The sequence below is a fragment of the Mauremys reevesii genome, linkage group 19, assembly GCF_016161935.1.
Source record: "Mauremys reevesii isolate NIE-2019 linkage group 19, ASM1616193v1, whole genome shotgun sequence".
Taxonomy (NCBI): domain Eukaryota; kingdom Metazoa; phylum Chordata; order Testudines; family Geoemydidae; genus Mauremys; species Mauremys reevesii.
Window position 1 is genome coordinate 13,308,450 of NC_052641.1, and position 24,618 is coordinate 13,333,067.

At 51.7% G+C, this 24,618-nt stretch overlaps 1 protein-coding gene across 6 annotated transcripts in view; it reads right to left on the reverse strand.

The window, feature by feature from the left end:
• Positions 1-24,618, reverse strand: part of CERCAM (cerebral endothelial cell adhesion molecule) — a 56,538-nt gene that overhangs the window by 8,585 nt on the left and 23,335 nt on the right. For 2 of the 6 annotated variants that reach the window (XM_039506726.1, XM_039506730.1), the window contains exons 2-7: positions 5,107-5,217; positions 3,965-4,082; positions 3,252-3,386; positions 2,280-2,484; positions 1,751-1,870; positions 1,064-1,140 (exon numbers count right to left, since the gene is read on the reverse strand). In XM_039506726.1, the coding sequence (XP_039362660.1) occupies positions 1,064-1,140; positions 1,751-1,870; positions 2,280-2,484; positions 3,252-3,386; positions 3,965-4,082; positions 5,107-5,217 (766 nt within the window). Of the gene's footprint in view, positions 1-1,063; positions 1,141-1,750; positions 1,871-2,279; positions 2,485-3,251; positions 3,387-3,964; positions 4,083-5,106; positions 5,218-8,536; positions 8,756-10,541; positions 10,740-20,413; positions 20,815-20,853; positions 20,884-24,618 lie in introns of those variants that run through there. The other 4 variants (XM_039506727.1, XM_039506729.1, XM_039506728.1 and 1 more) reach the window with 4 other exon arrangements.

The following is a 24,618-nucleotide window of genomic DNA, read 5'->3' on the forward strand; positions in this document are numbered from 1 at the left end:
GAAGATTGAAAAAATTAGGTTTGTTTAGTCTGGAGCAGAGAAGACAGAGGGGACATGATGACAGTTTTCAAGTACCTAAAAGGTTGTTACAAGGAGGAGGGAGAAAAATTGTTCTTCTTAACCTCTGAGGCTAGGACAAGAAGCAATGGGCTTACATTTCAGCAAGGGAGGTTTAGGTTGGACATTAGAGGAAAGCTTCCTAACCGTCAGGGTGGTTAAGCACTGGAATAAATTGCCTAGGGAGGTTGTGGAATCTCCATCATTGGCGATTTTAAAGAGCAGGTAGATAAACACCTGTCAGGGATGGTCTAGATAATACTTAGTCCTGCCATGAGTGCAAAGGACTGGACTAGCTGATCTCTCGAGGTCCCTTCCAGTCCTATGATTCTATGACTCCAGCCCAGGAAACATCAGGCTAGAGACCCAGAGAAGGGCACAGTCTCACGCTCACCAAGGGAAGCTGCCAAGAGCAGGGGATAGTCTAACTGGGGTTCCTCCATTCAGCAGTGGGCAGGCCATTGTGACTGAGGGAATGGGATACCCTGGGACACAGAGGACGGACAAAGCTCTATCCCAGCTGGGCACACGGAGGGGAACAAGCTCCACTCCATGGCAATGAGTGGGATGAAGGAAGGGCCTTAGCAGCTGTCTCCTCTTTGAAGCATTAGCAGAATCTTTCCCCAAGATGGGAGCTCAGTGGGGTCTCTGCTCATGGGACAGGGCTCCTGCCAGACCTCCCTCACCAGCCACCCATCCTCTCCCGTGAGTCAACTCTGCATTGGGCCTCAACGTACTGTTCCCTGGTGTCCTCACATAGGGGTTTAATGGTGCAGCCACAGGCTACTAGACAAGGAATATGGGTTGGAGTGTCCTTCACACAGCAGGGGGTACGGAGGCAGCCCGCTTAGCTGGGCGGGGGGATTTCACATCACTCTGCAGCGTCTCCGCTGGCCAGCCCAGCAGGGGCAGGCTCCAGAGGGAGGTGGAGGGACAGTAGCTGCCATGAGGGAGTTGTGTTGGGCAGGGAGGGGAAACACGCTCTCACTTCCAGCCAGGTGCTCACCTCATCAAAGCCCATTTTACCGAGGTGCTTGGGGCTGAGGGAAACGTGCTCAGAGGGGTACATCGGGGGGCCATCCACTGCAAGAGACAGAGCACGTGGCTAAGATGGAGTCACTGTGCCCAGAGCCCTCACTCCAAGGGCACAGACAGAAGCAAACACCCTCAGCTGCGTCACTGCCTCACCAGATACAGCTGGGGGTGTGGGCCAGGAGCTTCCCCCCTCCCCAGGATGATAGTGCGGGCTGGGGCTGGCCTCACAGCTCAGACGGCTCAAGTGCTTGGAGGCTACCAGAATGGTACAGGCTGCGTCCCCACCCCGCGCCCCACCACAGTGCCTCATGGATGAGCTGGGGTCTTCCACTTTCCATGGCCCGTTCAATCCTTAGGCTTTGCTGCTGTGACTCCCAGCAAGGAAGCCAGCGAGCCCCTTTACAGCGCGGATGCCCACCCGAGACCCAGCACACTTCCCTCATGTCCACTAAGGGCCTTTGCCAAAGAGGGACAGGAAACGCTTACGCTTTGCCTGTCAACTCCTCAGACAAATGCACCCCAAACATATGGTGCAAACAGGTGAAACTCCACTGACTTCAGGGGAGCTGCACCTGCTGATCTGCGCCCCAGGGCTAGGACCCCAGCTGAAGCACCCATCATTCCCCCCATGCCGGCGGCTGGGTCCCTGAGTCCTTACCCATTGCTTCCAGGATGAGGTGCACAAAGTTGATTCGTTCGTCCTCTAGCGTCTGATGGGACTTCACCGGGACATTGATGTAACCAAACCGCTCCTGGTTACACACGTAGATCTGGACTCCTGCAAGGCAGCGGCAGCCAGAGTAAGCCCAGGCCACCCGCCCCTGCTCCCAACCCCTTCGCTGAGAGCTCTGCACACCAGCCTTCCCCGTGTTGCTCCATCCCAAAGCACAAGCCCTGGGCTCCTCCTAATGTGCCAACCAGATCCCCACTCCCCCGCCTCCACCCACCACCCTGCCTTGGGCAAAGGGGCCGTGCAGGGCCAGCACGGAGCAGGAGACAGCCCCTTGGGAAATGCATTGCTTTTCTACATCCTTCAATCCCACATCTACATGGGGACGGATTCAAGTTTCACAGTCCTCTGGCCTCGACCCCTGGCCATGGGATGCCTTGAGGAGGTCCCCCAGAAAGGAGCGAGTACAGCTCACTGCGGGTCCTCTCCCACTCTGCCCCTTCCCTCTGGCCCTCACCCGCTGCTTGGCAGGAGTAGGCGAAGACGATGATGTCGTCGAAGGGCCAGGTGTAGTTGGGGTGGGGTGGGTGGAAGGCGAGCTCAGAGGTCCCCTCTTTTCGCAGGTCAAGCAGGAAGGTGGCGTACACCATGGGGACGGCGAAGCAGCCCACGCGCTGGCGGTTCTTGGTGGGGAAATAGTCTGCCGTCCTGCGGTAGTAACCCTGGGAAATACAGGGGTGGGGTAATTCCCACTGACCGGAGCCAGCGCGTCTCCCCCACCCACCGTAAGCAGGCAGGGCTCCAGCATGGAGAGCTCCCTCACAGCCATGCCCTGACAGCAGTAGGCCGGGCCCCATGCCACTCTCAGATGCTTCAGAGTTTCCCTCCATCCTCGTCATCCAGCCTCTACCCCAAGGAGAGAGACACCCAGCAAATCACACATGTCCAGCTGAACACAGACAGGTGGGGCCTGTAGGTTTCCTCCCTGGTCTTAAACGGGACGACGGGGCTTGCAGCAGAGCCCGGACCCCACACAGCAGAGAGGGGGCGACGTTAGAGGCCACTCAGGGGTTTTAGGAGACAGCAGAGCTCACATGAAGGAAGAGTGATGGGCAGGTTGGTACACGGCTGAGAAGGCACCAGTGGAATTTCTCGGCGGAAGCTGCAGCCTGAACTGACTGGGTGACTTGGCTACGAGATCTTAGGAGTGACTCTGGGATGGCAGGGGGTGCCCAGAAGGGCAGAGGTGGTGCTTCGAGGAAGGTTCCTCAGGCAGGAACCTTACAGTTAGGTGCCTGGAGATGTTTTCTGCCTGTGGTTAAGGGAGAAGATGTCCCATACCTGCCCCAGGTCCATCAGGAACTGCAGGACAGGGGCACCCCCAAGAATAACACACACCACTGCTTGGAAGCAGCACCCATGCTGAGTGACAGCAAACAGGACATCCTCCGGCACAGGGGATTCCCCCTGCCCGCCCCAGGCAGCTTACCTGAGGGGTTATCCCACACCAGAAGTTGGAGTAATATGTCTGGGAGTCCAGCATGGGGGCGATCACAGACTTGTTCTGCGAGATCAGGAACGTCAGGGTCCGATTGTTGGTCAGGATGCTGTCTGTATCGGTGAGCTGGTGGTGGAAACACAGCCAGCTTAGCGGGAGCAATACGCTTGAAGCGAGGCTGCGGCTGCTCATCACAACACATCTAGGTAGGCGAGCTCGTAGGGAGAGCTCCTGCCCAGCAACGGCCTGCTCGGGGCAGGCACGGCTCCATGCCACTCTGGGAAACTCCTGGGTTCTCCTGCACCCTCAGCCTCCAACCACTCAGCCAGGAAGTGAAACCCTTGGAGGATATTTTCCCAGCAGGGGGCTCTCAGACAGCCCTGGATGTTATCTGTGAGCGATGGCTCTGGAGCATCCACAACAAAACAGAGAGGAACCAGGGCCATAAAGCTTAAGTTAGGAAGATGACAGGTTTCCACAGTGGGGTCATTTCAAAGTAGGCTGGATACACCCCCGGAGAAGCTGCCACAAGGAACTATCCTGCTCTGGGCAAAGTGACGCAACAGAACTTTCCCATCTCCGCTTTCAACGCATCTGAAAGCAGCTCACGTTCCCCCAGGCTGGGCCTTGCGGGAGGGCTGAAATCCTTCCCGTGCTAACGGAAGGATGTGGACCCAGTTGGTCCAGTTACAGAGTTCTCTTACCAGGAGATAATCAGCCCCCTTGGCCCGGGCGAAGCTCAGAGCTTCCTGCTTGAGCCTCATGACATGTTCATAGCGTTCGTCTGTCCAGTGCTTGGGGCCAAGTTCATCGGGGTAAGAGCTGCATCAGGCAAACAAGGAGTTAATTACCTGCCCTTGGCTGTGAACTCACAAACTCACTGCGCCTGCATGCCGGATGGCTGAGGAGCTTGGCCAGGGCAGGATCAGCTCAGGATCACCTAACAAAGGGCTCATCTTGACTGGGTTTGCTTAGGGTGGAGCCCCTCTGGGGCAGCAGGGGGAGGGATCCCTCGCTGAGGAGCCATTCAGCTTGCACAGCCCTATGTCTGCCCAGCCTGTCCATCCCACAAGCAGCCCAAGCATGTGCAGGGTGGATCAGTGCTGCCTGAACAGCCCCAGGCCGGGAGGGAAGAAACATGAAACTGACTCACTAACAGGCTCAGGATTGGGTCAGGCCACAGTCAGCTACCGCAGCCCACACACTCCCAGCAAGGAGACTGTAGGAAACAGACTCTCCCTGTCTCCATCCGTGTGCAGGGCCTCTCGCTCCATCCGTGCATAGGGGCCTCTCGCTCCTGGGGGAATCTCTGTGCAGTCAGCTCCAGGCAAGAGCAGGACAAGACAGGAGAGAACAGAACTGGGCATGGCAGGTTTGGGTGGATCAGAACAGGATGGGGCACAGAGAGCCGCCGACCAGCCGAGCAGTGGGCAGACCGCCACAATGCCAATGGGCAGGTAACCTCAGACCCCTTCTTCAGGGTGCCACCAAAGGGCTGATACCAGTGAAGGTGCTGGGCGAAAGCCATCCCCATCCCACCTGGAGGAGAATATCCATGCACCCTGTCCTAAACTGGATCAGAACCGCCACAGGGTGGAAGAGGATGCTAGACCCACTTCCATGCAAAGACTGTTATGCCCCAAATCGGGAGCTGCACACCACAAAGCTTCATGTAAGAAAAATGCAGCGGTGAGGTCTGGTAGGCTGGTGCAGGGATGGGACCCAGAAACTTCTGGCTCCGTTCCGTCTCCAGCTGACTCCCTTGTTCCCTATACACGAAATGGACAAAACACTCTCTGGTAGGACGCGTTGCTACAGCAGGGCCTAGGGTGACCATACACCTTACCTGGGCTCCTCCACTGACTTCCACTCAATGTAGCGATAGTGTTTCTCCATGGCCGTAAGCCATTCCCACAGGATCTCGGTTGTGTTGTCGATATTGTGGTCCGTTGCACACCTGAAAAATCAGAATGCAGAGAAGACATTAGCTCTCCCCCTTCTCCCAGCCCCATTTCTTGCAGCACGTGCCTTCCAGTCTCCAGCCCCAAACCCAGCCACACAATCCTATGAAACTCAAATGGAAGCCACAGTGGCAGCTCTCAGGGAGATCCCCCTCCCCAAATGCCTCCCGACCTCCAAAGCCCACACATCTGGACATCAGTGGAGAGCTGTACAAACAAGGATGCCAGGGAGTTGAGAAGACTCATGTCTCCAGAGGGTGCGTGAATGAAGAAGTTGAGTGTCTCAAGCACAGGGCTGGCCTTACAAGCAGAAATGAGGAAGAAGCCTCTAATAGTGCAGAAGAACTACCAGACTGAATCAGACCAATGGTCTATCTCCGTGGTTCTCAATCAGGAGAACGTGCACCACTGGGGGTATGCAGAGGTCTTTCAGGGGGTATGTCAACTCATCTAGATCAGTGGTTCTCAACCTGGGGGTCATGAGCCTCAGGGGGGAGGGGGTCATAAGCGCAGGGCCGGTATTAGGGGTGGCAAGCATGGCAATTGCCCGGGCCCTATGCCACAGGGTGCACTGTGAAGCTAAGTTACATGCTTCAGCCCCAGGCAGAGGGGCTTGAGCTTCAGGGGTACAGTGGTCTAGAAAGGTTGAGAACTAATGGTCTATGCAGTCCAAAGTCCTGGTTCCAATAGTGCCAAGTGCTAGATGCTTCAGGAGAAGGTGCATGTAAGCCCACAGTGGACAATTATGGAATAACCTACCTGCAGGGGAAGTTTCTTCCTGACCCCTGTCAGAGTACAGTTGATTCATGCCCTGAAGCATGAGGGTTTAAATCCAATTTTTTAATTCCATCTGATGTAAGTGGATAAGAACATAAGAACGGCCAAACTGGGTCAGATCAAAGATCCATCTAGCCCAGTATCCTGTCTTTTGACGGTGGCTAATGCCAGGTACCCCAAAGGGAATGAACAGAACAGATAATCATCAAGTGGTCCATCCCATCACCATTCCCAGCTTGGATGTTCTTATCCGTAGAAAAGCAGGTTCTTCCTAAAGTGCTCTCGGCTGAGTGGGAGAATTCCATGGAACTGGCTGGGATCACCACCTGGATTCATGAGCAGTGGCAGCATGAGACTGACTGGGACTGCGGAATATTAAGGGGCAGGACCACACCAGGAACTGCCCTCTGGCAGCTGCCAAGCCTGACCACCCTTACTGGCAGCCTGACAGCATGCCAACAACGCTCTGCAGAGACATTCTGAGTGTGAAACTGGTTCCCTGCTCTCCGTTGTCACAAAGATATCAGTGCCGCTTGTCCCAGAACATCCTGTTTCTGCATCGAGTGTTGTCTAATGGCTAGTGCAAGGAGGTAAGGATCAGAACTCCTGGGTTCTAATCCCAGCTCTGTGGACAAGTCATTTACCCTCTGCGTGCCTCAGTCTCCCCACCTGTCAAATGGGGATTTTGCCACCTCTGTAAGCGCAAGGCAATAGATTGATTTACCAGTTTTCTAATATGGACCAGACAGGCCAAATTAATCACTGGTGTAACTGTATGGGCCTCAGGAATAAATTTAGCCCAGAATGTTCCTATCCAGGCATAGACAAGCTTAAACCTCCGTGTGAACTCTGCTTCCACCCTAGAGCCGCTGCGATTCCTTTAAAAGGAGACACGAGCAACCCAGGCATGAACGCTGGCTCCTGTGCTATAAATACCTCCCGGCTATGCTGGCACCAGCAAAGGCAGCAGGCGGGAATCTTTTGGAGAATTAACATGTAATTTTAAGCAATCTGCTATTGGGAGAGGGAACGTGAAGGGATAATTCCTTCCAAACTGCAGACTCGCTGACTAGCATTAAAGAGGCCCCCACACTGCCCTGCCCGGGCCTGGGCGGCCACCAAACACAAGGGCTCATTTGTCTTCAGACCAGGCTCTTCCCAACTGGTAATTAGCCATTCTCCTCCTTTACTTCTTCCCATTGCTCTGGGCAGGGCCGTGGGATGCACACTGCCTACGGCCTCCTTTCCCAGTTCTGTTTTCAGCCCCGCCATGCCCATGACAACATCCACAGCCCCAGGACGGGGCCCGGATTCAGTGGCGAGTCCTGTTCCAACCGAGGTGGGGGAAAGCGACGAATGTCGTGTATCGCCGCCTAGCACAGGCTGGGGTTGGACAGGCAGGGCACAGACATAGTGGGAGTGAGCAGGGCAGAGCTGAGCGGACCAGCCAATGACTCCCCCTCACCCTCTTCTCATCCATGCTGCTCTCCTCTAGCCTTTCCTCTCACATACTTTCTCATGCAAGTGAAACATTTTTTTAAAAACCAGCTTTTTGGAAATGCCAGCCTCAGCCCCTGCCAGCAACACCGGGCAGAGATGCGTCTTTGCTCCCAGGGTCCTGATCACAGCTGAAGGACAACATCTCCTCCCTCAAATACTCCCCTCCACCCCCACCCAAGGTCTGACACTTCACAAGGCCCGAGACCCCATTCATCCCAGCACATCGAGATCCGAACACAAGGCTGTGGCTTGTAATGGGAGAGCTCAGCTCCCCCAGGACCAACGTGCTTGCACCCACTCTACAGCACCTCCTGCTGGGAGCAGCTGGGACTGGAGTCTCCTCTCACACCCATCTGTTAGTCTGGGCTGGGTGCTGGGAATTCCAAACACATGGAGTCAAGCCACAGGGAAAACCGTAAGTATCCGAGATGGAAAAAAGGTACCAATAGAAGAGTGGCCCAGCTCTTGCTGCAGCCTGGATTGCTGGCCAGCAGACTGCACATCTGGATCTCTAGCAGACGTGCACATATGGTAAAGATGCTCTTTACAATGATTATGCTCCCGAGGTAATAGTTCCTACAAGCTCATGTGAGAGGCTGTCGAATACGTCTGCAGTAGCTGTGAGGGGCAGTGAGAGCAGATGGGATGAGGCGCCCAGCTCCAGACACCCGTATCTCACAGTATGCACGGGGGGTGAGGGGGGTATTAACCTCCAGGAGCAGGGGGAGAACATCCCCCCTCGGGTAGGATGGAAGAGTGTCCAGCCCATAACTCAGGCACCAGCCCCGCTGCTGCCCCACTGCCCAGCATCCCTTTAAGTCGGGGAGGGAGGGAGGGAGGGGTTCCCCAGCCCTGGCAGTGCCCCCGCTAAGGGGACAGCAGTGAGATGGCCCCCATCCTGCACGGGCACATCCCCCTGCAGCCCCATATCCCTGCTGCCCTTCCTCGCCCTGGCACTAACCCCAGCCCTAGGGCCCCTCTGGGGAGAGGGGGCACCCCCGGCTTCTTGCCCTCCCCGGGGAGCCGAGCAGCCCTTACCAGATAGAGATGCGCCCCTTGGGGTAGTCCAGGCGCTCCAAGGCCCCCAGGTAATGGGGCAGCGAGTGCTCGGAGTTGCGGGCCAGGATGGCGATCACCACGGTGGGCAGCTCCTGCTGCTGCCCGGCTGGGCTCCCCCCTTCCTCCTCCTGCCCGGGGCAGCCCCTCAGCAGCAGGAGCAGGGCGCAGCGCAGCAGCGCAGCACCGAGGGGGCGCATGGCCGGAGGCAGCGGCCGCAGCAGTGGGGAGCGGCCGGGGAGCGGAGCTGGGAGCGGGGCGGAGCAGAGGGCGGGTGGGAAGAGAGGGGCCGGGCTGGGAATCAGCGCCGGGAGGGGAGGGGAGAGGGGGAGGCTCACGGTGGGGAAGAGACGAGGGCTGGTAGCGCTGGGGCTGTGCCCTGCAGCTCAAATCCTGGTGCCACCAAGCTGGGCAGCAGCAGGGCCGGCCTCCCTCTCCCTAGTCCCGGGGGCCAGTTGGGCTGGGGGGTGCTGTGGGCTGGACACCGTCACCTGGCTGCTGGGAGCTGAGCCCCACCGAGCTCAGCTCCAGTGTTGGCATCCGCCCTTGCTCTGGGCGTGCACCCAGGACCGCTGAGAGCTGGTTCGGGCCCCTGTGAAAAAAAATTTTCAGGCCCCCCCGCAAGGGCGGACCAGCTAAACCGGGGCGACGAAGCCAGGGAACCCAGGCCCTGGGCCCCCTTCCGGACCGCTGGGCCCCAGTAATTTGCACCGGCTTCCCCCACCACCACCCCCCGTCAGCCCTGCGTGCACCCCTGTGCTGGAGCTGTGTGCTACATCTGGGCCTCCTTCGTCCCTTCAGATCTGCAGCAAGGGCTGGTCTGGCTGACAGCCGAGGCGGAGGAATTAGTGTGTGTTGATATTAACATAGTGCCTAGGAGTGCAGGCCACTGAACATGACTCCAATGCACAGGCCACCCCTCTCCCCTCCAAAGAACACCCCAATATGCCCCCTGTGCTGGGATGCGACCTAGGGCCAGCTCCCCTGACCCTTTCCCTGCTGGGGACTCCCCTGCCTTGGGTGTCTCCCCAGCATAGGTCCTTCACAGTCCCTGTGGTCGCTTTAGTCCTGCAAATTGGCGTAAAGGAGCCCATGGAGCACCATCCTTCGACCCCTCGGAGCAGGGGCAGCTTTAGTAGGCAAATTATGGCCTTGGCATTTTAAAAACTAGACCAGACCAGACATTTTGAAAATGCCCCGTAGGGCACAATACTTGGTTAGCTGGGGGCGGGCTGGCTGGGGTCTGACTTTCCATCTTTCACAGCTATGAGTCTTGGGAATCCAGAAGTTTTGCCTGCAAGAAAGCCCAGATTTCATGGAAAGCTGGGGTGGTGGAATGTGCCTTTTCTTCCCTGTAGTCTGGTGTTACACGCGTAGCAGACTTGCAACCCCCTCTAGCGAGAGCGGCCAACGCAAACAGCCCTCTCGCCTCCCCTGCCTGAGAGCTGGGCGAGTAGCAGGAGCAATGAGTCACGTCTGCTTTTGAGACTTCAGAACCACATTTTGATTCAGCCGCATTCACACGTGTCCCCGTTTCCCACAAGCATCCATGCAAGCCAGGCTTCATTCACACAACCAACGTCTGCAGAGAGCAAATTCCAGGCCCGTTGCCAAGAGCCGATTAATTGCAAAATAATATTGATTTCATAACAAAAATAAAATTAGTTTTGGAGCCAAAACAGTTCATCCAATCATGGAACAGAAACGACCCCGCATGACTCTGATGCCCAATCACACAGCTCAAAGGGATGTTTGCGGCACATACATGGCCAATGATCCACTGGCTTTAATGTATGTGGCAAACACTTTTATATGACAAACAGAGCTGTAAATATCATGGTCTGCCCCCAGACCATTTGCAAGCTGGAAAAGGAGCTAAATCTGCCAGATAAATAACAACTTTTCCTAACAAACAATTCAGTTAGTTCTATCTAGAGACCATCCCCAGCGTCCTACTGGAGCCCAAGAGTAGTTACATCCAGCATACCTGCCCTACTGCTCACGAGGGGTTTGAGGGACCCAGCTATCCAGAAAGACTAGGCAGATGCCTTCCATCTTTGCCCATCACAGCTGCTGCAAAACCTGCCCAGACAGCTGTGTTTGACCATCTGGGACATCTGAAGGGGGATAAACAGAAATGGGTGGGGGGAAGGAAACTTCATGACAACAGTCAAGCCAGCAAGACACAGAACCTGGAAGAGAAAACAGAGAAGGGGTGTGAGGGCAATAGCATTTGTGCCTTTCAGGAAATCCTGACATTCCTGCAGCATCAAAGAAAATCACGTTTACATCAAGGCCGAGTATTACCTCGGAGTATGAAAGACAGCATATAAAACCTCCACCCCTGGCATGGGTCATCAGCAGTGTCTGCGAGGGTGACCAGACATCCTGATATTAAGGACTTTGTCTTATATACAAAGCTATACCCCAACCCCAGGAGGGAAAGTGTCCTGATTTTTCACACTTGCTATCTGATCACCCTAATGTCTGCACTTGGGACCTCCAGCACTGCCCCACCGACCTCTACCACTTAAGCTAAAGAAGCAATTTTGTTGGCTGGTAGCAGTAGTAAACTGTTATCCTCTAGTGGACCAGCCACAACACACACTTTTCCAGTTGGTCATACATAGAAATAACCTCTCTCTTCTCTACGCATCAGGCTTCAATTCTATCTCCTGGCTGATGTGTGTTGGACTGGTGAGCATTTAGGGAAGGGCAGGATAGTTTATTCAGAAAGCACTGTTCCTCCTACAAACCTACCCTGGTCCTCTCTAGGAACAGGAGGATCAAGAACTCTGATAAATAACCAAACTCTCTGTAGCAGGAGAGAGTTTTCTGGAAGTTCCAGACCCCAGGCAGCAATTCAGAGACCCAAAAGGAAGTTCTATAATCCGGGAGCATGAAATGAACACACAATACACGTAGAACAAACAGAAAATACATCTTGACAGCCTGAAATCAGCCTGCTAACTTCACTGCTCCATGGAGGCAAATACAATAGCTAGTTGTTGTTTTTTTTGTTTGTTTGTTTTTTTAAACAAGGAGTTAGATTCCCTTTCCTCTTTTTCTGGTATAAGGTTCTTCAAAAATCTGGCCCCACAGTATAACAGGCTGAGCTGCTCCTTGTGTTAGTTAAATGACAGGACTCCAAGTCAGGTAACCTGAGCTCTAGCCCCACTGATGCACAGCATACACTAAATAGACAAATTTAATTCAGCGTTGTGCCTCAGTTTCCCTGTCTGTAACTGGAGATTACTAATTACAGGCCTCACAGTGGGATTGAGAGTCTGAATTCACAATGTTTGCAGAGCGCTTTGAGCACCACATGTGGAAGAAGCTATAGGCAAATTAAGTCTTAGTTATGAATTGTTACATTATTATTAATTGTCACCTAGTTCAGTGTCTATCATTTGAGTTTGGAGAAGCAGCAAAGAATCCTGTGGCACCTTATAGACTAACAGATGTTTTGCAGCATGAGCTTTCGTGGGTGAATACCCACTTCTTCGGATGCAAGCAGAGTTTGGAGGTGGATCTCCTTGAAGATCTAGCACAGAAGGTCTACGAGCTTGCCAGCTTCCAAACTGCTGTGTCGTTCTCCAAGCCTGATGCTCTGCACCTTGAACACCAGCAGTTTCGTGGTGTATGTTTACACCTGTGAAATCCTTCCCAGGGACCATTTCTTTTTCCATCAGCAATCTGCTGCCATCTAGTGGTCAGTGAGTTCAGCTCTCAAATTCAAGAGGCACAGAATGGACAAATTCATCCCTGGGGCAACTCCACTGACTGGGTCAAGCATGGGGTGAACTTGGCCTGTTGTCTAAAATTCATGCCTGAGGCCCCTGCTGATGTGGCAGAGATTAGGAATTGGTTCAGGGCATAATTGCTGAGTTTATGCAAGAAGCTCTCCTTGCCTGCAGGTTTTCTTAGGCCATTTGGAGCCGGTGAGGTCTCATGTCATGCCAGGATAAGGCAGCAGTCAGGCACAGCCGAGAGCCCTTTGCATAGAAAGCAACGAGTCTGCTTTAAACCTGAGCGCGGTCAGAGGTTTGAAGGGTTTAGGACAGAGATACTCAGACTGCGGCTCGCAAGTCCCAACTCTCTCTTGAATGTGTCTCTTTGCAGCACATGATATTAAAACACTGTGGGATTTAATTATTAATCAGTCTATGTTATTAACCAATCCAGATGCTTTTGCTCTGTTATTAACCAATTGAAGTTGATAAAATAATACTTGGTCAGTCATTTTGCTGTGAGAATGTGTGTGTGTGTAGGTATGTAGGTATATTCTCACAGCAAAATGACTGACCAATCTAATCTTTAAACACACTGCCTCCCACACTTGCTCTGTTGTCTCCCAGGCATGCAGAAGGGTTGAACACGTAAATGCACTCCACTCCCGGAGGACGACAGTAATGCTTCCTGGTGCTACCCTGCCATCCTTCATGAGCAGAGGGACTTGGACATATTGAGAAGCCAGACAGCAGCTGGGAGGGATTTGAGTACCTGCCAACAACCATCCCTACTCAGGATGGACAGTTCCTACTCGCCTCACTCTCTCACTTAACTCCGTGCATGTCAGTGGAGTTGAAGGCTTCCACATACCTCCTTACATAGCTCCCCGCCCCCAATCATGGCAGTATCTGAACACCACCCCCAACACACATCTGGGAGCCCTAGGGAAACTGAATGTTTGATCTGCAGAAGTGCTGAGCACCTTGAGTTCCCACTGGCTTCAGCTGGAGTTGCAGATGCTCAGTCCCCTGAAATCAGGCCCTTAGGACTTGTCCAAGGTCTCATGAAAGCTGGAGCGAAGCAGGAATTACAGTTTGGTCCCCTGAAACCGAGGCCAGTGCCTCTCCCCAAGTCATGCCCTGGTCTCTGTCTAGCTTTCAGATGGGATGTGAGGAGGCCTGTGTGGGAGAGGAATGGGAGACCCTGCAAACGCAACAGTGTTAGCTACAAACGAGTGAAGTTTTTAAAGTCTGGAGAGTGAAGGGTGAAATTGCCCATTTGCTTTAAAACAAACCCACCTCATGGGCTTTAAGGCCAGAAGGGACCATCATGGTCACCTAGTCTGACCTCTTGCACATTGCAGGCCACAGAACCTCATCCACTGCTCCTGCAATAGGTCTGTAACCTCTGGCTGAGTTACTGAAGACCTCAAATCTTGATTTAAAGTCTTCAAGTTACAGAGACTCAGCCATTTACACTAGTTCAAACCAGCAAGTGGCCCATGCTGCAGAGAAAGGCGAAAACCCCCAAGAACCTCTGCCAATCTGACCTGAGGGAACATTCCTTCCTGACCCCAAATCTGGTGATCAGTTAGACCCTGAGCATGTGGGTGAGATCCACCAGCCAGACACCTGGGAAAGAATTCTCTGTAGTAGCTCAGAGCCCTCCGCACCTAGTGTCCCATCTGCTAAGAGGACAGCAGAATTTAGTCAATTCTTTAGCAAAAGGACATGGTCTCTGCCCTTTTCTTTCTTCCACCAGCAGGTGTCACTACTGCCCACAGGATTCTCCAAAGAAGTTTGAGTTTTTTTGTGGGGGGGGCGGAAGAGAGGAGGGCAGAGAGAAACGATGGAATAATCAATTTGGCAGCTAGTCAAGAAAAAATATGTGCCATAGAACCACCTGCCTGGGAAATCCAACAGCAATAAGGTGTACAGGGCAAGGGTGAGAGTCTTCACTCTGCCTAATAGTGCAGATTTCATCAGCAATAAAGTCATCAGAGATAGCCGTAGTGCAGTCCCTAACTAGGGGGTCCTCTCCCTGTCTGACACCAGCACACTTTTTGAGAGCTACATCTGTCCACTTGAGGCAGCCCTCAAGAAACCCCAGCCCTCTCTCTGCCCAGCACTGACAGTAGCGATTAGCTTTTCAGCAGAGATGCCAAACTCCTTTTCAAAAGAAGGATCATTATCCCCATTTTACAGATGAGGACACTATGGCGAGGTCACACAGCAATGGGCAGGGTGGGGAAAGAACCCAGGACTCCCACTCCCGCACCTTGTCCAGCAGCCCATGGTGCCTGCACAATGTTTGACCCCATGATTCTTATTTAAAACATTCCAAATTTTTCGTTGAAACCAAACACACAGTGGATGGAATTTGACTGCCTACATGGACACACACATGCTCGTGCACACACACTCACTCGCTTCCAGCGACTACTGTATTACGTTCTGCTTCTAGCCCAGACTGCCTATAGCAGGAAGACAGCCTCTCTCTTTTCCATGCTGAAAGGCACCTTAGAACTCTGATTCTATCTTCATGCAAAGTAATACATTGAACATCTTGAAATTCCCTAAAGGGGACATTGTTGAGATCATTATACACTAAAAACAAGGGTTATTACCAACAAAACAAGAGATGGCTCGTATGGAAAGAATTGTCCAAATCGAAGTCAGCTGTCAGTGCACCTGCTGCTTGCACCTTTTGGCCAGTTTCACTTTCATTGCTAGGCAGCCACACTTTCTGGTTGTCAGGCACTAGCACAAGGCTGCAAATCACAAGGGACCAGAGTATGGTGAAATGGGAGCACAGGGCTAGGCATCAGGAATTCCCGAGTCCTAATACCGTCTTTGCTACTAGCTCACCTTGTGACCTCCCGTGCTTTACATTTTTATCTGCACAGAAGAGACCGAAACACTTACCAGAGCTACGCGGCAGAGCTGCTGTGAGGATTGCTAAGCGAGTTTATTACAGTAGAGCCTAAGGGCCAACCAAGAGCAGCCCCAAGGCACTAAGCACTAGGTAAACACAGTAGATGTTCCTTCCCCAATGAGCTTACTATCTAAATAGACAAGCCAAACAGAGGGCAGGGGAAGAGTCTAATCAGTTAATGCCTGTACAGAACTTCAAACCTGTCATGCACTATAGGAGCACTATTGTTATTTTTCATATCCCATTTATTTTATTTAAATAGGAAAAAGTGTCTATTGATCTCAGGTTCTGTAAAAAAAATAAATCTGCATTTTGGGTCAGATTTGACTTGATTCTATGTAACACACACACAAAACACTGGTAAAAGAACATTATGAAGGCTGTGAAGTCAAGCACTCGGAAGTCAGGAAACGTCAGAAATAAGGTTGTCTGGGAAGCCTTACTTCAGTCTCCGTGTGTGTATGCTCAGCTGCTCTGCAGGGATCACATGTGTGAAGCCTGGGCAGCCCTAGGAGCTGAGAGAGTCTGAGTGTGTTCACTGAGGATGAAATCTTCAGTGATTTTTAGCTGCTAAGACCTAAATCTCCACTGAATGTCTGAACTGCAGTTTTTCAAAGGCTTAAAACTTGGCCAAGTTTTGGCAGATTTCCATGTGGATGGCAAAGGCACCTCCCTGACACCACCACTCTGCCAAATTTCAAATCCCTGCTCCAAAGCATGGTGGTGCTAGAGCTGTTGAAATAATAAGTTGCCAGAATTTTTAACATGGGCAACCACCGTATTTTTCTCCAACCTCATTCTTGGAAATAGCTGAATCATTTTAAAAAGCCTCAGGCAGATACCTAAACACTTAAGTTTTGGCAAAGCTATAAGCAATCAAATCTTGCAATGGGAAGTGTTAGACAAACTTAATAATACCTAGTGCACTGACCTACCTGGCCTTTCTCCAAGTGTACAATCACGTATGCGCACTTCCAGTTGCAGCCTGTAGATGGTGAAAGTGCCCCAGGTTTAGAGTTTGAGGTGCTAGGGATACATGTGGATGTGTCACATCAGGGACACGATAGAGAGCCGGTCATAGGATCAATCCCATCTCTTCCCATCCCCATGTCCCACCAGGGACGGCAGAGCAGAGCAGAGAGCGTCTGTTGAAAGGCTCTCAAGGTTTTACACTTACAGATTCCATATACCTGCCCTCACATCGGTACCCCAGTTCCTCTGTCATCCCTCTCCGCCGTCATTGGCCTCCTTCCCATCTCCTCGCTACCTCACTCTATTTCCATAAGCCAAGTTCCCACCTCATCCATCACTCGAGTAGGACATTTCAAGGTCATACCCAAGATCAGCCCTAACATGCCTCCCAAACCACCTCCCAGCACCAGCCCAGGCCCAGCCAAGTTGTCAATTATCCTCACAGCAGCACCAGACTGGCAGAAACTGCCCTCTGCCATGATGCACATGGAATCAGCTCCAGTGACTAAACAGGCCTGAAAACTAATCCTTATTACTGAAACAGCTTTGGCTGATTCTCGCCCTGGGCGTTGGCATCAGCAGACTGGTGGCAAGGAATTCATAGTGCCCATGGGATTGGATCCAGGAGAGCTGACCCACGCAGAGTGAGTGGTACTCAAGATGCACATCTCACGTATGGGCGGTGGGGCCTGAGCGCTGTATTTGGGAAATGAACCCTACAAGGCAAGTTGAAAAGATTTCATCAGCCCTTGTGCTACAGCCAGAAAGTTTCCATCACAACTTTTTGTTTTTTTAATACACAAAATGGCATTTTAATTAAATGGAAATTTTGGCCATTTCCAGATTTCCACTTACATTTTTCAGACTTTTGTTGAAACACTGAAAACCAAAACTTGTTTGGTTTGGAAAGCTGGAAAATTTTCTGTATTTGGTTGCTGAAAAAAAAATGGGGTTGGGGGTTCCTCCTTAACTCCCCCCACCTCAAAAAAAACCCTAAAAATATTCACCAGGAAAAGTATCTTTTCCTCAGTAGCTCTAATCTGCAGCCCTTTGAGCTGGATCCTGCATTGTTTTGGCTCCAATGGGGATTTGGGGCATGCAAGGAACTCAGAACTGGGTCCTTCGTGAAATCTAGCTGTTAGTTTTATTGCAGAGACTGTCTGCATGCCACTAGATACACCAGAGGGTTTGCTTTGATTTGCATCATTCTAATAATCAATTAATAAACTTTTTGCCCTTCTATAGAAATTTCCATCCTAGCCTCTAAACAACCTTTATAAGCCTCGCAACCACACCTGAGGAAAGTGAGCATCATCCCCATTTTACAGATGGGGAAACTGAGGCACAGAGCGGTGCCGTGACTTAGCCAAGGTCACACGACGAGATTTGCAGAGCTGAAAACAGAACCCAGGAGTTGATTTTGTGCTATCGCCACTAGACTCCCTCCCCAGCTGTGTTTGTATCTTTGCGATGGGCATTCTGTTACCTTGATCTAAGCCTACTGAGCGGATTCGCCTTGGCCCTGAACCTTGTGCAGTCACTTAACCCTGGGCAAAGCGAGCGGAGGATTCTGCGAGCAGAAGATTCTGAGCTGGTAGCATATCACACCCACTTTGACAGGCATAAGTGACAACACAAGGAGCAAAGCAGTGGAGAATCAGGGTCACAGCCTCTGGAAGCCGCACAGCATTGCCTCGCAGGGTAGGGGAGCCAGAATCCAGGATTCAAGCCAGGTCTTCAGTCCTAGGCCAGCGGGGGCTGGCAGTGCAGCAGAGTCATTCCCGTCCCTCAGTGTCCTCATGCCCAGACTCTCTAGCAGCTCCGGTGGCTGACACAGGAATAGTATTGACAGGCACCAGAGGGGGCAGCCCCCAACCCTCTTTGTCTGGGTAGGACAGCTGGCCTGAGAAGGGAGTTAAGGCTGGAGAGGGAAAAAAATTGACTTTCAAGAGCAGCTTGAAAGCATCCCCCCTCCAGACAGACAGACATCACCCTACTACCTAGAGAAAGACAGGCAGCTGGGGTTGATTACCTGCTCCCTAAGACATACTTATCTCCTCTTACTGCACATTGGTCAGGTGCTTTCTTCTACCCATCTGATCCAGAGCAGAGAGGAGCATTACAATGTGAGCTGTACTCACTGAACACACACACACACACACGGTAGCTGCTACTTCTCAGACAAAAAATATCAGCTCCTCGGTGCAGTTTCTTTTCTCCATATTATCAGAGCCTTCTCAATCCCCATCGCAGGGCAGCAGCAGGCAGCCACCGTGTTTCTTTCCAAATGGGGGAGCGCATTTTCATGCAGGAGAGTCCTGCAGTCAAAGCACTGGTGTCAGGCAGTTGTAGTGCATCTCAGTTTCCCCGCACAGAACAGCCAACACACCTCCCTCCGGACAGGCAGCCCGCTTGTTATTCCCGTACACTCTGCTAATGCACCTTAATGTGGACCACAATTGCCCCTCTAACTCTAGCCCTAGAACTCTGCAATAATCCTGCTATTCTAGTCTTGAACTCGTCAGCAGAAGACATGGCCTAGCAGGCCAGATTGTGCAGCAGGTCGGTCGTGTGTACAGATTGACAGTAGACACTCATGTATGACATCTTCCCCATCTACACAGACGTATCACACCCATGCATATCACACACATACCCCATATATACAGCTGTGTAAACTTCCTCCATACACAGAGAGAATCATATCACACACCTCCCCTGTGCAACCGGACATACCCATTCATAGCTTCTGCATACTTCCACTCCCATGCATAGACATATATACTCAAATATTACACACACACACCGGCTGTACATACAGAGCTCACTCACACTCATACAGATCACACACGTACAGGGCCGACCCAAGACCAAATGGTGCCCCAGGCGAGGAGCGTCTTCAGCCACCCCCCTCCCCCGCATTTGTTAAACTTGTGAATATCACACAATGCATATAAACTTCACAATATCGCAGCTGGGCTCTCAGTTCACTTCAGTTCATTCTTATATCTCACTGACTGACTGGCAATGCCCCCCTCCCCTTACATACCCACGAGGGCATGGCTGACAACATTCTAGGAGGATGAAGGAAAATGTAGTTCTCAAAGTCTGGAAGGTTCCACAAGATTCTACAAAGGTCCAGAACATTCTAGGAGGTTAGTGCAAAATGAATCCACATACAGAATACCTGAAACATTTTACTTCAAACAAACATTCTCTCTCCCCTTTGTCGCTAACAACAAAAACAGCACTCCGAGCCCAGTGCCCCCCAAGCCCGGCACTCCAGGCAATCACCTGCCCCTAAATCCATCCCTGCCCATGTACACGCATTGGCCACAAAAACAGTCCATCGCTCACCTGTATCACACAGTCTACTTGTACACACTCTACACATACACTACATCTCCTCCCCCAGAACACACTTTGTCATTGGAAGCCATGTTTCACTCCAGATAAGAAGTCACAGGTTCTTATACTGGCTGCTGTTGAAGAACACAGCTAAAAGTTCCCACACGTAAAGCCACTGGAAACAAAGATTCAGGACAAGGGTCAGTTTGCTGGCAGAAGATCTAGGTTACAAGACCAGAGAGCCTAGGATCACACAACCTTCTGAAACCAACATCCCTTCTTCTCTGAACCTCTTGCTGACTCGCGGTTTCATCTGGCCTGGTGCAGAGACATTACATCAAATCCATCTATGCTCAGAGGTAGCTGAGGAGATTAGCAGGAGGAAATTGCTCGGTTAGAATGGAATAGAATTGGCAGCACATGGCATCATTTACCCCAAGGAACCCTAAGGTTCTTTCCAGGGCAATGGTCTAGATCCTGGTAGTGCAGTGACTGCAAGTCCAGGCATGATCATGGCTGAGATTCACTCTGTATGAATCTCCTCTTGTTTCGACCACTATTTAATGTGATGACAGGGCCTTGGGTGCTGATCCCTGGAGCCTGATGTTCTTTTTCTGTACTAGTGCAAGTTGCTCACCCACACACTGCCCTGCCAACGTGCCTCCATTCCTTGGCTTTTATGCCAACAATGTTATCACTGTATATGTGGGGCTGGAAGTTTACACGGCTCCTTACAAACAAAGGTTGTAGCTATATGGAAAGTGTAGGATTGTAGCACAGCTAAGCTTTAATCTAGCTAGCACGGTGCCACTGGATTTGGCTGCCCCATCGCCCCCTCTTCTGGTCAAACATGGCACAGCAGGTGCTTCCTACCTCAGTTTCTTCTGAGGTGGGTCCCCTCCTCCTTCCCCACAAGGTCAATGTCAGGGAATGTAGCAGGACTCTCCAGCCTCCTCACTGAGCAAAGATATCCCCTTCCCGGGTAGCAATTGTCCAGTTAAGAGCCACAACAAAGAGAAGATTTGCCTCCTCCTCTTGGGCTACTCATCAGTCTGCCTTGCCAGCTCAGGCCTCTCTTGGCTCGGCTATGGAGTGCTGGCTCCCAGTCTGCCTTCTCTGTAGTCCCTCTCACACTTGACCACTGCCCGGAGTTCCAGGCTTTTCACCCCTACTGCCAGGCCCTGCTGCGTTCGCTGCTCTTTCAGCTGAACGCTGCCTCTCAGGGCTTGCTCTGCCTGGAAGCAGGTTCCTATTGTCTCTGATCCCACAGGACTCTAGCAGCTTCCCCCCAGAAACCTGCCTTCAGGCATTACCTCAGGGCCTCCTGCATGACCCCAACCTGCTTCCTGTAGCACCTCCCTCTCTCTGATTGCACCCTCAGCCCTTTTTACCAGACCCAGGTGTTCCTCAGCCTATCACCCCACCTGACCCCACCAGACCCACCCCCTCTGGCTGGGAGGCAGCAAATTACAGCACAGGTGGGGTTAAGTGAACAGGTGGGCTGGCCCAAGGCCTCCTGGCCCTTAAAGGGGCAGGCCACCCTGAAACCCACAGTGACAAGAGTAGTGAAGACACAGTGGCAAGGGCTTGTACTCGGCTACCTGCCCCAGCACAAGCTGACCGGGGCGCTTGGGTATGCACTCGGGTTGCTAGCCGACTTGGAAGCCCATGCCACCATGTCTTCACCGTTCTACTTCGTTACACTACTAGCTAGCTTAGAGCTAGCACAAGTGCTGGCATGACACCTTCACTCGCTGTACAGCCCTACCCCTACAGGCGGATATGCCCGCTGCCAGGAGGGCTGACAACAGAATGTTGCCAATTAGTGGCCAACGATGGTGGGGAGATTGTGTGATGTAAGAAGCTGGAGGTTGGGCTGAGACCCACCAAACACATTTTATTCAGCAGGCCACCAGCCATCAGATTGTAAGAGTCACCTGGGCTAGATTTGAACCACCGATGTGCAATACTCTTCATCTAGCCCCCCTCAATGGCTTGGCTACGTATCCTTGTGTAAGCAGAGTCAGGATGAGATCTACCCTGACATCTGGTGGTACATTATGAGGAGTGGGCAAAGGAATTTTAGGAATGTGCATTTGCATTGGAAAACCCACTCCACTTAGCATAACACACAGCAGCATGGGATGGTTATTTTCACACTGTGGAATCCCCAATTTCTTTGTTATTGGGGCAGGAAGGAAAAAAAGGGGCTGTTACCTTAATTATGTGAATGAGGAACTATGAGACTGCTTTATGACAAAAATGACTCAACCTACATTAAATAGTACTTGGACATGGGTTCCAAAACCCAGTGAAGAGAGAGAGGGTGGGGACTGGTGTGTGTACCTGATGGTATGGGCCCCTTTGAGGGCCTGGAACACCAATTGCACTTCCTCCTCTCTCCACTGTTAAAGAGCAGAGCTAATTTTGAATCCTTTAGGAGTCTATCTAGAGGTTGCTGACCTGAATTCACATTGGGCCATGTGGCACTGGGGCTCTCCTACTACATGTTGAAATCACTAAGAGCTGAAGTCACTAAAAGAACTAAGTTTACTGAGCGGAAATCACTGAGTGCTGTGTTAAGTAGTAGGAGAGCCTGAAGATCTATCACCAAGCAGCTGGCAGAGTGGAGCAGTCTGCAGCACGTTGGAGCAGCCCATGGAACAGTGAGCAGTGTGGAGCGGTTTGGGATGGCTGACGTGGTTCACGGGTCTGCTGAAGGAGCGGCACAGCTGGTGGTGTGGAGCCAGTCCTGGTGAAGGCTGCAGCAGAACTCCACCCCATTTCCACCTGGGAGGGAACTCTGCAGATAAACTTTTGAACTCTGGGGTGGCACTGACCAGAGACTGAGACTTTGGGTTGTTGGACTTTGGGGTGATTGGACTTAAGACCCTAAGGACAGTGCCAAATGTACTTGGATTGCTTCTGGTTTGTTCCTCCTTTATTAAAAGGATTTTGCGTCCCAGGTCACTGGGTTGTGTTATTGAAACGGAACCCTGGATACTGAACCTTGTTGCTGCCAACTCAGAGGGGCAGAAGGGTTACATTTTTAAGCACCTGTTGAGTGTTCCACTGTATTGGGAAACAATTGTCTTTATATTTTGAGGGAATTACTGTTTGTATAATGGCTAATATGTCGGGTTTGTTGGGCCCCAGTCCTGCAGCTTCTAGCTCAGGGACGGCAGCTTCAGCCAATGATTGGGCACAAGCACTGGGGCATATATTGGAAAAGATTGTGTTGGCCTATGCTACGTCAAACTCTTGTCGTAAGTTAGGTTATTTGCTGGGGAAGAGGAGTTTGAACCCTGGTTGGAGCATACCACTGAAATGCTGCAGGTGTCTAATAGAGAGCCTTAGTGGCCCAGCATTAGATGTCTGAAGCTCATTGACCCTGAGGTCAGTGTGAAGGACTGCCTGGAGGCCCTTGATAATACCTTTGGGAGCGTAGAGAGCCCTGAAGACAGTTACTGTAAATTCCTTGATTCCCGACAGGAAAGGGGTGAGAAAATTTCAGCCTATATACAGAGGCTGGAGAGACTGCTTCAAAGAGCTGTTATGAGGGGAGCAGTGACTGCTGAGCAGATGGATCAGACCAGACTGGCTCAAGTTGTAAGAGGGACTCAGTATCAGAACCCGATTCTACTTCATCTCCGACTAAGAGAACGGCAGGATCATCCCCCCAGTTACTCCCAGCTGATAAAGGAGGTCAGGAAGAGGAAGAAAGGCAGGCTGCCAGCGAGTGTTGGGAAGCCCAAACATTGGAACCAGCCAGCACAACGCCACTGCAAATGGCCAGTGTACTGATGGTAAGCACCACAGAGGAACTTGCCCAACAAATGCAGGTCCTGCGGATAGCTGAGCTGCAAAGCACCATTGACCGAGCTAAGATTTCCAGGAATAAGGAGCCTCAGACTGTGACAATGGAGAAGTCAATATCTAGAGCCACTATCGCACGTGGTCAGGATGGGCACAGTGCTGCTAACTGCCATAAGGAAGAGAACCCTCCTTAGTATATGAAAAGCTGAGGATCAGTTGGGAGAGACCCAGTAGCTGTCAGAAGGTCTGGGAACGGAGACCACCTAGGCCTACAGGATTTGAAGATTCCCAGAAGAGACCGTCCAGCTGGGATCCCTGCAGGACTGATAGGGCCTCGAGCAGAGGTCATGGTGAGGATTGAATGACACTGGATCTCAAGTGACTATTATATTTCAGTCATTCTACCAACAGATGCTTAGGCACCTGCCTATACAGCCACTGACTGGCATTGGTCTGTGTGGCCTCAGCATGGATGAATACCCTATCAAGGGTATGTCATAGTGCACCTTGAATTCCCAGAGGAGGTTGCTGGGGTAAGGGAAGAGGTAGACACAGCTGCCTTAATATGCCCTGACCCTAGGGACCTCTGATGTGTCTGTGCTGATAGGGACCAACTCCAGTCTCTTCAAGGTGCTTGGCTGGGGACCAGTACCTGAGTACCCTGATGATCCATACGCTTTGTGCTGAAGCCTATAGGAAGATTGAGAGTGCTAAAAGGAGACATCTGAGCTACCAATTGGGGCACTGAAGTACATGGGCACAAAGTAGTACCTGCAAGGACAGAGCAAGAGGTGCTTGTCATGAGTACCAGGCTGAAAGGCAGTAAAGGGGCATTAGCAATGATAGAGCAGCCAGTTGAAGGAGAGCTCGAAGGAGTGCTGGTCCCCAATGGAGTCATAACCCTACCTGCTGAAGCCCAGGAAAAGGTGACTATACTGATTGCTAATGAAACAAGTCGAGATGTTGTTGTGAAGCAAGGACAAAAGATAGCAGACCTCTTCGAGCCTGAATCAATTGTGAAACCCCAGTGCGAGACTCAAGTTCCAACAATAGACCCAGCAAAGTTTGACTTTGGAGATTCACCATTGTCGGAGGAGTGGAAAGATCGCCTGAGGAGGAAACTTTTGAAAAAGGCCCAGGTGTTCACTGCATGAGTGGGATGTGGGATGTGCAAAAGGAGTAGAGCACAACATCAGACTACATGACTCCCGACCTTTCAGAGAGAGATCTAGGAGGCTTGCTCTCTCGAGATGGAAGATGTG